We start from the raw sequence: 14,567 nt of genomic DNA on the forward strand, positions 1-14,567 counted from the left end.
TTCAGTTTTTAAACAGTAAAGAAATAAAAACAAAGTTATTATTTTTATGAGGCTTTTCCCGTAACTTTGGTCGGAACTGTTTGACAATTCGATATTTTAAATATTCCTCATATTTGGAAAAAGTGATGAAGTTTTTCTCAAACTTTTTGCCATGATCAATAAATCAAAACTGCAAAAACAAACAAACAAAAAGAAATGTGTGATTTTGTTGGTGTATGACTGTCTGGAGGATCCAGAAAATAAACCACATGTGACAACTTTCAGCAACTTGTCACCCTGAACAGGACAGCTGATGGGTCTGTCTAGCACAGGCCCATTGCTGGAACGAGACAATTTAACGACACAGCAAAAGCACTGAACACCAAGTAGGCAAAGTTCTTTGTGTTACTCATGCATGAGGGAGACCGGACCGGAGCCAGAGGACGTTCCGCCCACTTGACCTCCGTCGGACTCTCAGCCAGGTTCCCTGTAACACTCCATTTATTGTGGTTACATTAATATGCATAGGTTCATTAACATATGACATTTCACATAGGTATACACGCGGACAAAGAATACCTTGTCTGTGTGTCGTGTGGGTATGTGTGTGTGTGTGTGGTCACGATGTGAACCTGTGAAGACTCCCCAAAGCTGGTGCCAGGAGTCTAGCAGTCTATCTAAACAAAAGGCTCTTATACTTAACCAGATACAGAGTAGGTGTCCTCCTATACCAGTAGTTCCCAAACTTTTTTCGCTGGGCCCCCCTTTGTTTTACAGAAAAATGTTTGCGCGCACGCACTAACACATCCTCCAACCACACACACACCCATATTTGCTCAATTGCGGTTTATTTCACACCGCAAACATTTAGTAAACAATTAAGCAAATACAAGTAATCTGCAGGTAGTAATAAAATAAACTACTAACTCTTTTACACTACACCCGCACCTACACGGGTATTTTTGAAAACGCAGCTGTTTCGCCCACACGTAAAGGGCGTTTCAAATCACCGAAAACTGAGATTTTTTAAAACTCATTTTTTGCGTTTACGTGTGGACGAGGTATACAGAGTTCGTCATGCAACGCTAAAGGTATGTGCCTTTTTCAATTCAGCTGTGCGCCACGTTATTGCTTACATGAGAGGAATTGCAGAATGGCAGATAGTCAGATTAACATACATATAAACACATATAAACACATATAAACACGCAGTCACTGTCCCTCTATTTAGAAAGGCAGAGGCGTCACGGTGTAATTATTTTACATGTAGTTGTTTTTTTTTTCCTGTGTAATAATATTCAACATTGCTATCAATACATTTTTCAAAAAGAATGCCTCTCTGTGCAAAATGGGTTTAAAAACATAAACAACTGTGGGATACTGTTTGTCCGTGATTTAGGGGGAACAAATCGTGGCAGGATCAGCCTGATATTATTTGTATCCAGCTGTAACTTTACTGTATAAAGAGCTAACATCTCCAAAATGTCAGGAGTAGTTAGTCATTACAACAAGTGTTTGTGAACTAAAAATCAAGAATGTGGGATCCTGTTTGTCCGTGATTTGAAGAGCCCAGCGTGTGCTCCCGACAAAGGAAAGACCAATTCTGCAGGGGAAACCTACCTCGGCACTTGTGCAGGTGAGACCAAAGGGAAGATATGCTTCACCATATTTTCTAGTCTTTGGCTCAGAATGAAGTTGGTTTGGAAACATATTCAGCAAAGCTTCATCTCCTGCTTTGCGTTTGTGTAGGCTAGTGATGCGTGAATCATGAACGAATCGTTCAATACTCGAGAATCACTTTACTGACTCATGAATCATGATTCACAAGCCCAACTGACTCACTGACTCATCCCTGTTGCTGTTAGCGGCAATGTATCTAGCTTATAATTAAAATTGTGGAGAAAAACACAACATCCAGTATCGTAACAAAAAAATTTCTGCTCTGAACTGGAAGAAAAAACCCTGAGTAGAAGCTCACATCAAGAAAATAGCTCCTCGGTTCACAGTAGCATCGCTCTGCTAACATGCTAACAGCACATTTGAGCTACTCACCCCCTCCCTCCTGTGCTGAATCATAGAGCGAACAAATTCATGGGCTGCATCCTCCTGAGGTCGCATTTGTAGACCGATTACGTCACAGTGACGCGCCGAAGGCTGTCCAAATTCGTAGACTCCTCCGAATGCAGCCGACAAATGCGTCCTCCCTTTCCCCAAATTTGAAGGATGAGTCGGGTGTGTCCTTCGTGGCCTACCATATCCCAGAATTCATAGCGCGGCCCAGCCAAACTCCAGTTTCCAACAATGGCGGCCGCTACTAAGTTTTAAAATTACTCTTACTAATCTTTCTGGGTCACAAAATAAACTTTTAACATATTTTCAGGTGAGAAAGTAGCTGTGTAAACATCAAATATCTGCTCGGTTTATCAAGATATCGCATATTTGCAAAAGTGCTTCGACGTTTTCGGAGCATCTGCTACCCACCAGCTCGATAGCAAGTGAAGAAAATATAATCTGATTAAACATTATTCAGCTTTAAACATTGTTCAGCTTTAAAGTTACTGTGCAACTGTGTAATAAAAATGTGCTCACGACTGTGGCCTTGAGAGCGATAAGAAGCGATCGCCTCATCCTGCAGGTGCAAGATATCTGCAAGCGAAGAGGCTAGAACACCCAAGGCCGATTTCCTTTTATGGAGTTGTTTTTCTGCTAGTGCAGCACTTTCCCCCCTCCTGTAAGTTTTAGAGAATATATACCCATCCTCACAGCAAATCTTTGGAATCTCCTGATGTGAGCTGTGTTGAGAGGTTGTCTCTGTCTCAATAAAAGTTCACTGATTCCCCATCTGCAGCAGGTGTCCGGTTGTCTTCATTCTCCGCCAGCCTGGTTAAGTCAATTCCTCCTTAACATCTAAAAGAACCTATTTAATGAAGGAAGACGGGTTCACTTTGTGTTTAATATTATTCTATTGCATGTTGTTGTGTTTTTTTTTAATCCTTCAATTGGCGTCACGAACAGGATCCGGTCCAGGTCAACTGGAACGGACGGGAGGACAATCGGCCGTGGTCTGAGTGAACAGAGTTTGGACAAAAAGTTGCGCGCACACAAAAACAAGGTAAGCAGACCTTTTATTTCTGCTATATTGAACATTATAAAAATACTTAGTGTCCAAACTCCTAGTAATTCATAACCAAAATTGTCTGGCTTACTTAAGGCTTGTTGAGAATCAGACAAGTGAATAAGAGATAAGTGAATAAGAGATAAGTGAATAAGAAATAAGTGAATAAGTGAATAAAGATAAGAGTGAACTGAGGTCTGACCACGGTCGCAGCCGACGGGTTGCTCTCCGGTGTCGGATACATACCTCAGTGCAGGTCTGGGACCTTGAAAGGGTTTATTAGTAACGCCTTTCTAAACAATTAAAAGGTTAAAGGCCTTGAGAATATTTTTTAGTAATATTCTCTAAACTACAGAAGGGTTAGGAAGGCCCAGAGGACTTTATTAGAAAAGATCCTCTAAAACTTAAAAAGGAAAAGTACTGGTTGGAGTCCAAAGGAGGGGTCCCTTTGATCAATAGGAGAAAACGGATCTCTTCTTAAAACCCCGATGATTTTAGTGTTTTAAATGTTTTGATGTTCTGTTTGATATTTGACACACATAAATACACGCTGAATGCTTGCTGTGGAACACTGGGCAGGACAGTCTGGTTCTCCGTTGTTCACAGATTACACAATTAAAGGAACTAGGTTCCTCTTTTGGTTAAAATAATACACCACACATAGAATTTTTTTTACACATTTATTACATACATAAGGAGGGTAATGAGTGACTGCAGGTAATGTATGAAGTGTGAATGAGACGTGTGAACAAGGTGACAACCAACTAGCACCCCTATCAGGAAGCTCTAGGCAAGGGTACCCGCCAGACTCCGGTTTGGTAGAAGCTTGGTAACACCTGAAGGGATATTTCAGTGCTGACTCACCTTTAAAGCAGCGCCCCAGCTGTTAGTGCCTAACAGAGGCAGACACCCAGCTGGCCCAAATTCTCCTTTAAAATCAATAAAAGAACACTCCTCCATTGACAGTAAAATGGATGGAGAATTAGATAGAGAAACTAATGATGATGGTTGGGGTCCCGGTGTTATTCTTAGCACATTGGGAGAACAATTAACATGTGTTGAGACAGTCATCAACTCCACACACCAGCCTAAAGAAGCAAAAAAGCAGAAAGAGTTATTGAGGAAAACAGCTGAAAGGTTAATGAAAGAAAAGGGAAAGAACGAGGGGAGTAGTGGTAACTGGGGAATAATTTGGCAGAATAAGGCTATGCAGGCAAAAGAGAAAGAGGAAGAAGCCAACTCAGCAGCAGCAGGTGCAGGTGTGATGAGCGGGGTGAGACACAGAAAGGAAGCAGATAAGCACGCAGGCCGCAAAGCTAAATTTAATCACTGGGTGTGTTTATGGGAAACTGCAAAACCACACATGAAGAAAAATAGGTCTCAGCCACCTCCCTATTCTGCCTCAACTCCTCCCTCAGCAGGCATATATCCGGTACTTAATATCTCTGGTGGAACAATGACTATTGGAGAAGAACCGCCCGTAGCTCCAACTCCCCTATATACTAAGCATTTTTGCCCAGGAAGCTCCTCTCTGTCGGCGACATCCTCAGCTAGTAGTAGAGCCCCCTCTTCTATGTCCCATTGTTTTGGAACCGGATCTGAGGGCCTAACTGACCCCCCTGCGAGCGCACCATTTGCGGTTCGAATGAACAGACAGGAACCCACTGAACAACAATTAACTGATCAAGAAGCAGCATTACGCAGCTGCTTAAATGAACATAGGTCAGTGGTCCAGGTGAATAATCGTGTTGCGTCAGCCCCTCTTTCCCGGTCCAACCCCTTTGCCAGCACTCCTGTCGCTGTTAAGGGAGATCTGACTGCTACTGCAAAAACTGAGCCTGGCACTTCACCAAATGTCACAGTTACCATGTCTTTGGTGGGCCGTCAGGATCCGGAAACACAGATGAGTTTAGCCCACATTTTTGCTGACACTGCTACCCCACCAGGCGGGGAGGAAACTGAGGATACTGATGATGAACTCAGTGACCTTAACAATACACCCCCCTCTACCCCTCCCAGTTTAGGATATCAGACTAGATCTAAGGGCCCTGTGCCTCAGCCTCCAGGCATATTTCCCCTGGTCCAGACTAAAGCGCAACGTAGACCAGTGTATCAACCTTATTCATTCGGAGATGTCCAGGCCCTAGTGGACAAACTCCCTGACATAATGGAGGGAGGGAATGCCTGGTTGGCTGGTTTGGATAAATACACAGCTGGACAGGACCTCGCACTGGGAGATTTTAGAGCTATTATAACTAGGTGCACATCCCGATCTCAGGCAGCGGACCTGGAACAAAATGCAGGTACTACCATGCATGAGAACGAGGTGCCACTAATGCAGGCCTTGAGGTTTATTGGACCGGCCCTGCGCAAACAATTCCCACCCAAAAATCAAGGCACCTTACAGAAATTTAAATGGGAGGGAAAGCAAAATCCCACCCATTATCTAAATCAGGCTGTTGAAGACTGGGTGAACCATACAGGTCATCACCCCAGTAGGACTTGTTCACAGAGCATGTGGTTTAGAAAGGCGGTGCTGAGGGGCATTCCGGAGTCAGTAAGCCAGAAAATGGAGGATAATCCTGATTTGCAGGACTGTGACTTTGCAATCTGGAAGAAACATTTGATTTTTAATCTTAACAAAGTGCAGATTAAGTCTGAGGATAAAGCGGAGAGCGTCGAAGATTTACAGTTGCAACTGTTAAAGGTTCAGCTGCAGAAAGCTAAAAACGACCTGGGTGGAAAAGGTGACAAGCCTAAAAAGCAGCTTGTGGCTGCTGCAGCTCCCCCTCCTGGTCCAGTTGCCCCTGATTTGTATCCGAACCCATGGCCAACTGATCCACAGCCCCCCCAGTATGGTGCTTATCACTCCCCGGCCCCTTATGGGCAGAGAGGTTCCCCATTTGGAGGAAACAGAGGTGGTTTCAGGGGAAGGGGTCAGATGGGAGGTGGTAGGGGAGGCCAGATGTATGTTTGTTTCCGGTGTGGACAACCTGGACACTGGGCTAAAGCGTGCCCTTTGAACCCGGCTGCTGGAAGAGGCAGGGGAGCCCGTGGTGGGCTCTATCAGCATCCTGGCCACAGAGGTGGACCTCGTGGTGCTGTAGTTGGAGTGCCCCCGGCCCCACAGATGCCTGTGATGGGGTGGGAGTACTACGAGGGTGGTCCCCAGCTATAGGACACCCCACAGACTGCCCAGGACGGTGAAGGGACAACGGCGGACCCTATGCTGTCCATAACTGTAGATAGAAGGAGAAGCAGCTTTTTAGTGGACACTGGAGCTACGTACTCCACCATTAAGGATGTTGCTCGTGAAAGACTTACTGACAGAGTGATTACAGTGGTGGGCATATCTGGGGAACCTAAAACTCTGCCTTACACCGTGCCCCTCCCCACAACGGTTGGAGATCAGACCTTGTTACACAGCTATGTTTGTTCAAAACAGGCGCCTGTGAATTTACTGGGAAGAGACTTGTTGATTAAATTAGGAGCCACAATACTCTGCTCTTCACAAGGCCTAACTGTGACTCTCCCTACTGGGGTTGTACTTCCCTGCTCTGATGGGCCAGAGGGAGGTGGTCAGTTTCTGCTGCAACCCTCCTCCTGTTTGGCGGACTCTGCTGACATCTACTGGGCATTATTGGAAGTTGAAACACCTGCTGAACCAGGAATTTGGACTGCTTTTCAGCAATGGCGGCCGTGGCTCTCACTCCTACATCCTTATGTCCCTCCCCCTGACCCACCTCATGTTACACTGTTTTATGACAGGCATGACACCACCTGGTACCAGCACATGTTCCAAAAGCAGTGTGAGGGGCGGGCTTGGTCTCTGAACATGTCGTGCATTTTTGCGGCACCTGAGGGGGTGGCAGCAGCGGTTACTTTTACAACAGATCAATTACAGTGGTACATGATGTCTGATGAGGCAGCTCCCCATGTGTCACTGGCCTTACATCCTGGACACCAGGCTAAGGAGCTGGGTGGAATGGTTAAACGTTCCCTTGCGGCCACTGACTGGACACCTACAAAACTCCCACAGGTTTTGTTTTCTCCATCTACCAAGACATACCAAATTTTAAATGATTGCTTTAATTCCTCAACACTGCAACATGAAGTGGTCAGCAGGTCACATGGAAGAGAACACACAGACCACTGTGATGCTGCGGCTTTACTGGACTCTCTTCCAGATTGTTTGTGGTCACTTGGACCCACAGATGTAGGTTTAGTTGATGTGGGGCCAGTCTCTTTTCAACTGTCATCTACTACCCCCTTGTGGCAGCCTCAGTACCCACACAGACCGGAGGCTGAGGCTGGGATTGCAGAAACAATTTCTGGTTTGGTCACTGCCGGTGTCTTGGAGCCCTCCTGCTCTAAGTGGAACACGCCCATCCTACCCGTTGAGAAAAAAGGCACGGGGAAGTTCAGAATGGCACATGATTTGAGAAGGATTAATGCCTTACTTGGCACTTCTACTTTGCCTGTGCCTAATCCTTATGTTGCCTTGGCCAACCTCCCACCATCTCATGCCTGGTTCACCTGCATTGACTTGGCTAATGCCTTTTTCTGCCTCCCACTTCGTGAGTCACTGCGTGACATTTTCTCATTTACATTTAGAGGCCGACAATGGCGTTACACTCGCTTACCACAGGGATTTGCCCTCTCCCCAGGACTGTTTAATCAGTGTTTGAAAGAACTTTTACAAACCTGCCCACTACCATCTGACTGTATGTTAATACAATATGTGGATGACCTTTTGCTGTCTGCCCCCACGGCTGACATCTGTTTGGAGGCCACCAGAGTGGTACTTCACCACCTGGCCAACACAGGTTTTAAAGTGAGCAAAAACAAACTACAGATTGCAAGAAAACAGGTTTCTTTTCTAGGCCGCATGGTCTCACAGTCCGGTATTTCCTTGTCCCCAGAACACAGGAACTCCATTTTGCACCATCCAAAACCTCTAACTGTAAAAGACATGTTGTCATTTTTGGGCCTGACTGGTTACAGCAGGACCTATGTCCCAGACTATGTTGGCCTTACTTCCCCTCTGCGCGTTTTGGTAAATGAACAAGGCATGAGAAACCTCTCTGCTCCCCTCTCATGGACTATAGAAGCAGAACAGGCGTTTATAAAGTTAAAACAACAGCTTTCTGTCGCCTCTGACCTTGCTGTGCCAGATTACACCTTGCCTTTTCATCTTGATGTTTCTGGAACTGGAACCCATATCAATGGTATCCTGTTCCAGAAAAAAGGGGGAGAGAGAAAAGTGTTGACATATGTAAGTGTAATGCTTGACAACACTGAAAAACGCCACCCACCGTGCACACAACACGTTTCTGGACTTGCAAAAATCATTCAGAAAACAGCACACATAGTGATGAACCACCCACTAAAAATTTTGACATCACACAGTGTGGTGGCCTACGTCTCCTCACAGGCCTTCACACTCACTTCACTCAGGCAGAGACGCCTCAGTACCATTTTGGAAGCACCACACATCACCTACTCACATGAAGGCATAAACATGGCTGATCACATGGGATCAGGGGAACCACATATGTGTGAAGAAGTTGTGCAGGTACAGGAGAAAATCAGGCCAGATTTGCAGGCAGAACCTCTAATGGACGCAGAAAAAGATTGGTTCACAGATGGATGTTGTTTCAGAACTGAAAGTGGAATGTTGAAAGCTGCATGGGCAATAGTGGAACAGACAGACATGAGATGGAAAACAGTGAAAGCAGAGCAGTTGACAGGACAACAGTCTGCACAGAGAGCTGAACTGAGAGCGGTGATTGAAGCCTTAAGGATGGGAAAGGGACAGAAAGTGAATATATACAGTGATTCAGCTTATGCTGTGGGAGCAGTGCATGTGGAGCTCAAGCAGTGGCTAAGAGCTGGTTTTTTGACAGCCAGCGGAAAGCCTATTAAACATGAGACAGAAATGAGGGAATTAGCGGAAGCACTGTTGTTACCTGTTAAGGTGGCAGTGGTAAAATGCAAAGGACACAGTGCCGGATTGGACTTAGTGGCATTAGGTAACAAACAGGCCGACTTAGTAGCTAAGCAGACAGCTGGTTACTTACCCTCCCTGATTATGGTAATGGACCCAGAAGCCACACCCCCTCCAGAAAGACCACCCATACAACTAGGCCTAGCCACAATCAGAGAGTTACAGGACAAAGCCAGCCCCCAGGAAAAATCATTATGGGTAACAAGAGGGGCCACAAACACAGATGTTTGGCGTGGCCCAGATGGAAGGCCCATTCTACCGCCAGGGGTCAGACAGACAGCCATGGAAGAGGCACATGGAGTGGGGCATGTGGGACCTGCACAAATGATGAGGAACTTAGCCGCCTGGTGGCACCCTTATCTAAAAGACATGACAAAATACATGGTTAAAACCTGTAAAGAGTGCAACCAATTTGGAATCAAGCCCGCCTTCAAGCCAATAGCAGGGTACTTCCCCATCCCACTTTGTCCAGGAAAAGAAATAATCATTGATTACACAGACATGGTGGACAGAGTGGGTAGGTTACAGGTACCTGCTGGTGGCTGTGGATGCATTTTCAGGTTGGCCAGAAGCCTGGCCGACAGCAAGTGAAAACAGTGGAACTGTGGTGAAGTGTCTGATTAATCATTATATACCACAGCATGGGTTTCCCGAGGTCATAAGGTCGGACAATGGTTCACATTTCAGGAACCACGATCTGCAGAGGGTTGAAGCCGCATTAGGTTTGAAACATAAGTTTGGCTCAGTTTACCACCCCCAATCCCAGGGGAAAGTGGAAAGGATGAATCAAACTCTAAAAACTAAATTGGCTAAAATCTGTGCACAGACCAAATTAGATTGGGTTAAGGCATTGCCTCTTGCATTAATGTCCATAAGATGCTCAGTAAATCAAACCTCTGGTTACACTCCATTTGAGTTGGAGCATGGCAGGCCTTTTCCTGGCCCCTCCTCTCGCCTGTTAATGTCGGATGAAGCTGATTCAGACCTCGATCCGAGGACATATTATAACATGCTCCGCAGTTTTGTTGCCCAGTATTCCTCACAGGTCGCTGAAAGAAACCAGCAAGAGCAGAAAGGGGCGGCTGCACCTGGAATGGACTACGTCCTCCTGAAAGTCACAAAGAGAAAGTGGGCTGAGCCTCGCTGGACAGGCCCTTACCGCATAACAGAGCGGACCTCCCACGCTGTCAGGCTCAAAGGGAAAGGTGACACCTGGTTTCATTACACACAGTGCGCTGCTGCCACCGAACCAGGAAGAACCTTGAGAGAGGTGCAGAAGGACCTGTCAGAAGGAGCTGCAACAGCATCACCAACCACTTGAGGGAGCCAAAACTCAACCTACAAGCCGGCTGGTTACAAAAGGGGGTGTTCTTCATACTGAACTAAACATTTTTATTTTTCTATTTTTAACATCTTTTATGATTTTGCTTTTATATTGGCTTGAGTTTTTAAGATTTACATTTTACATTGCAATAGTTTTAATCGCTGAAAGCTCATTTAAAGTTGTGTCACTGATACTTTTTGTTGCTCTTTAACTCCTAGAACACGCCCTTGGCGAGGTGGGGGGAACTGGACCACCTTTCTGTGCCCCATCATCTTCTATTAGAAGACATACAAGCTAAGTAAACATGTCTTGGCCCTTTCCCCCTGAAATGACAGGCAGGCAAAGATGTTGCGTCTTTGTTTGCTTCCTGGCCCTGGGTCTCATTCCCATTGGCATAATCCTGATCTGTGAAGGGCCCCCGAAACTTCTGACACCCTCAAGTGCAAAAGCTTCGCCCCCTTCTGACAGTCCCAATCTGACAAATGTAGCCCCTAGGGTCTTGCCCACCACTTCCTCTCCAGTTTTGCCCACGCCCGATCCATTTAGAAAGAAACGAGCCACGGTTACCTCCTGTACCCCAAGTACGACTAGAATGATTACTCTCTGTGTCCCCAACAATAAAAGTTGGGTAGTCGAAATAGATTTCGCTAGCTTTCCAGTCACTCCCGTCACCAAAGACCAAGGGGGAGATCTTTTTAACCTTGCAGTACATCTCTCCTCCTCAGTGTGGTATATAACCCTGGGAGGTTGGCATCAGTGGAAGTGGTCCAGTTTAGTGTCAGAAACGGACCTCGATTGGTCCAAGCACTCTAGGGGTCAGGCTTTGCACTGGAGAAACCAAAATATGCTCAGAATAGCAAAAAAACCGGATCTTTCAGGCTTAATTTTCACCCTAAAAGATCTGGCCTTGACCTCCTCGCCAACGGATGATGAAAACTCTGATCGTGATGGTGACGAACATTATCGTCTTTCTCTTGTTTAAATGCTTCTAGAATGGTTGTTTCTCTGTGGTCTTTTGTATTAGCCTTGTTATTAATTGTTTCCCTCACCCACTTCCTCTTGAAGGATATATCTGGTTGAACTGTGTCTGGTCGGGTTGTGAGGGTTAAGCGATGTTCTCAGGGTCTCCGGACTTAAGCCTGAGCGAATGTGTACTCCCACCACTGGATATAAATTGTTTTTTTTTTTTTTTTTTTCCACACCCCTTCCTCACGTTTTACCATATTCACTTTTGAATGTCCTTAGCAGTTACCGTTCTGGGTTTATTTTACTGTTGATTTATTCTTTCACATTTTCACGTTTATATCTCTCATTATTATAGTATACTCTGTACTCTCCACATTTTTATCATTACTTATACTTTTTGGTTGCTGGGTTACATGAACTGTTAATTTTGTGTCACTACCCTGGTTGCACTGACTCGTTGTATCCTTGTGTGCAGGACAGCTGTTACTGCTTTCGTCTGGAACCGAGACTGCTTGCAGCCGACCCCTGGGCAGGGTGGTGCCTGGACTCTTTTCTCCTCATCTGCAATGACAGATAAAGACAAATGATAAGACCCGAGGAGTTTTTCGAGCCAGGCTTCGACACGTCTCTGTGTTCCTTTGAATGTTACTTATTTTTGTGTGTGTTGACCCATTTTAAGATGGGTCAAAAGGGGGATTTGAAGAAAATATAATCTGATTAAACATTATTCAGCTTTAAACATTGTTCAGCTTTAAAGTTACTGTGCAACTGTGTAATAAAAATGTGCTCACGACTGTGGCCTTGAGAGCGATAAGAAGCGATCGCCTCATCCTGCAGGTGCAAGATATCTGCAAGCGAAGAGGCTAGAACACCCAAGGCCGATTTCCTTTTATGGAGTTGTTTTTCTGCTAGTGCAGCACTTTCCCCCCTCCTGTAAGTTTTAGAGAATATATACCCATCCTCACAGCAAATCTTCGGAATCTCCTGATGTGAGCTGTGTTGAGAGGTTGTCTCTGTCTCAATAAAAGTTCACTGATTCCCCATCTGCCGCAGGTGTCCGGTTGTCTTCATTCTCCGCCAGCCTGGTTAAGTCAATTCCTCCTTAACATCTAAAAGAACCTATTTAATGAAGGAAGACGGGTTCACTTTGTGTTTAATATTATTCTATTGCATGTTGTTGTGTTTTTTTTTAATCCTTCACAAGCCAGGAGCTCGAGGGTCACTGAAGCTGCCGAGAACGGCACAACTCCCGGCACATCATTTTCAGATCACCACGGACTTTCGCTACTCAGGTTAAACGTAATATATAAGTCACTTAGACAACCTAAAAATGTTATTGTTGGGCTTTTTTCAGTGTTTTGTTTGTTCGTGAGTAAATCGGTTTGGCTGAGATTCAAGTTATTAGATCAGATTAGATAAAATAAAACTTTATTAATCTCCCGGGTGGGTTCCTCTGGGATTTTCACACAGCTGAATAAACGTCAAACAGAAAACAGATTAAACAGAAGTGTGAGATGGTCGAGAATTTACGCCAGTGTCCTGTTATATTTTAGATAGCAAGGAGCAGACAGCCGAGTTTATTAAACTCCACCGAGACAGCGGTGACGCTAATCTGAAGGCTAGACTGTCCAATTTCCCCAGCCGTTTACTTCCGGCCTACCCGACCTTCTGAGGACCCGGCCCACGTAGACCGCGAAGGCCGAGTCCTCAGGAGGATGCAGCCCATGAATTTGGACACGACCACTAACTCACCCCCTCCCTCTTGGCTCACAGCTTCTTCTTCTTCTTGGTTGGCAACCAATGTTGAGGTGCATTACCGCCCCCTGGCTCACAGCTCAGTGGACATTTAGATGAGAAAATATATATTTAACACATTTAAGGAAAATACTAATAAAATAAAAATAAACAAAATAAATGTTTATTAAGCAATTTTGATAGGAAATTGCTTAATTTTAGAAATGTTTTTGCTCTTTTTTGCTCTATAAAATAGTTGTTTTCTTTTAGAATCATTCATCTTAGCAGTAGGATATACATGAAAAGAGAAACAAATTAAGTTTGAGTGAAAATGTACATTTTTTGCAACTGACTCAGTGAATCAAATGACTCAAAAAACCCGGTTCACTTTGGTGAGTGACTCATTAAAACTCTATTCAGTAAAAAGAATCAAATTTACCACCACTAGTGTGGGCGCCCCGTGCTAGCAGTGTCCAAGCATTGTTTTTTTTTTTTTCCCTTTTCATGCCGCGCCCCCCCCTGCAATGGGGCCCCACACTTTGGGAAGGTCTGTCCTATACCATAAATCAGTAAGAGCAGATATAACTTCTCTCCTGACCTTAAGTTGTGTGTGCATGCCAGAGTGCTCTGGGAGGCACACAGTCTCCACAGACTACTACGGATCAAACCTCTATCAATCTACAACTAATTATAAAACTCTAAGCATATATGAGTAAATATTTCTAAGCATAAATGACAATCCATTATATAAACCTGACAACAGCTAGGTTTAAATCAGTGCTCTTCAGATACTAAACAAATAAAACACACACACAAAGCAGGAGCAGTTTTGATGGTAAAATCTGAGACTTTATTCAGTTTGGTGGAGTTTGTGTCTCAAATAAGAGCACACAAACCATTTTCTCTTAAATTTTTGAAGATGAAAATGAAAAGCTAACACAGGCTGTGACGATGCGATCATAAGTCAGGTTCCTCCTGTAAAAGCTCCAAAGTGGTGAGCAAATCCTCAGCTACAGGTTTAGTCACACAATAGACCTCCCTGGTTAGAAGAACAGATGTTTTATGAATAAATTACAAATATAATACAATTTTTAAAATGTAAAAACAAAGGAGAAAATAACGAAAGTGTGAAAACTAAGTATAAAAATCAAGATGTCATTCTTCAATTGAAACATCGTTAAATGACAGATCAGAGCAATAACAGCATTTCTTTTAAAGAGGAACACTCACCGCTGCATGCTCTGCCCAGTTACAACCTGTAAACAGTGATGCAGAAGCTCAGTGTGAACACTTCAGTTACTTAACATTTGCAGATGAGGTGTGTTCAGTTTTCTACATGTCTACAAGCTGCTGACAGTTTTTTTTTATCAGGTTTAATATTTTGTTGAATCGACTTTACTGGGATACTGTTTAAATCACTGCATGAGGCAGAAGTTTCTATA

General features: G+C 44.5%; 2 protein-coding genes and 1 pseudogene across 3 annotated transcripts in view; 1 reads left to right on the forward strand and 2 right to left on the reverse strand.

The window, feature by feature from the left end:
- Positions 1-14,567, reverse strand: part of LOC120727792 (complement factor H-like) — a 29,760-nt gene that overhangs the window by 11,505 nt on the left and 3,688 nt on the right. The window lies entirely within an intron of this gene.
- LOC120727788 lies at positions 7,677-12,439 on the forward strand (annotated as a pseudogene).
- Positions 13,953-14,567, reverse strand: part of LOC120727793 (complement factor H-like) — a 35,189-nt gene continuing 34,574 nt past the window's right edge. Inside the window, exons 7-8 of one of the 2 annotated variants that reach the window (XM_040022304.1) lie at positions 14,356-14,381; positions 13,953-14,164 (exon numbers count right to left, since the gene is read on the reverse strand). In XM_040022304.1, coding sequence (XP_039878238.1) covers positions 14,144-14,164; positions 14,356-14,381 — 47 coding nt within the window. In that variant the 3' untranslated portion in view covers positions 13,953-14,143. The remainder of the gene's footprint in view (positions 14,165-14,355; positions 14,382-14,567) is intronic. The other variant, XM_040022306.1, reaches the window with a different exon arrangement.

This window comes from Simochromis diagramma, unplaced genomic scaffold (assembly GCF_900408965.1).
Source record: "Simochromis diagramma unplaced genomic scaffold, fSimDia1.1 OVJJ01000205.1, whole genome shotgun sequence".
Classification (NCBI taxonomy): domain Eukaryota; kingdom Metazoa; phylum Chordata; class Actinopteri; order Cichliformes; family Cichlidae; genus Simochromis; species Simochromis diagramma.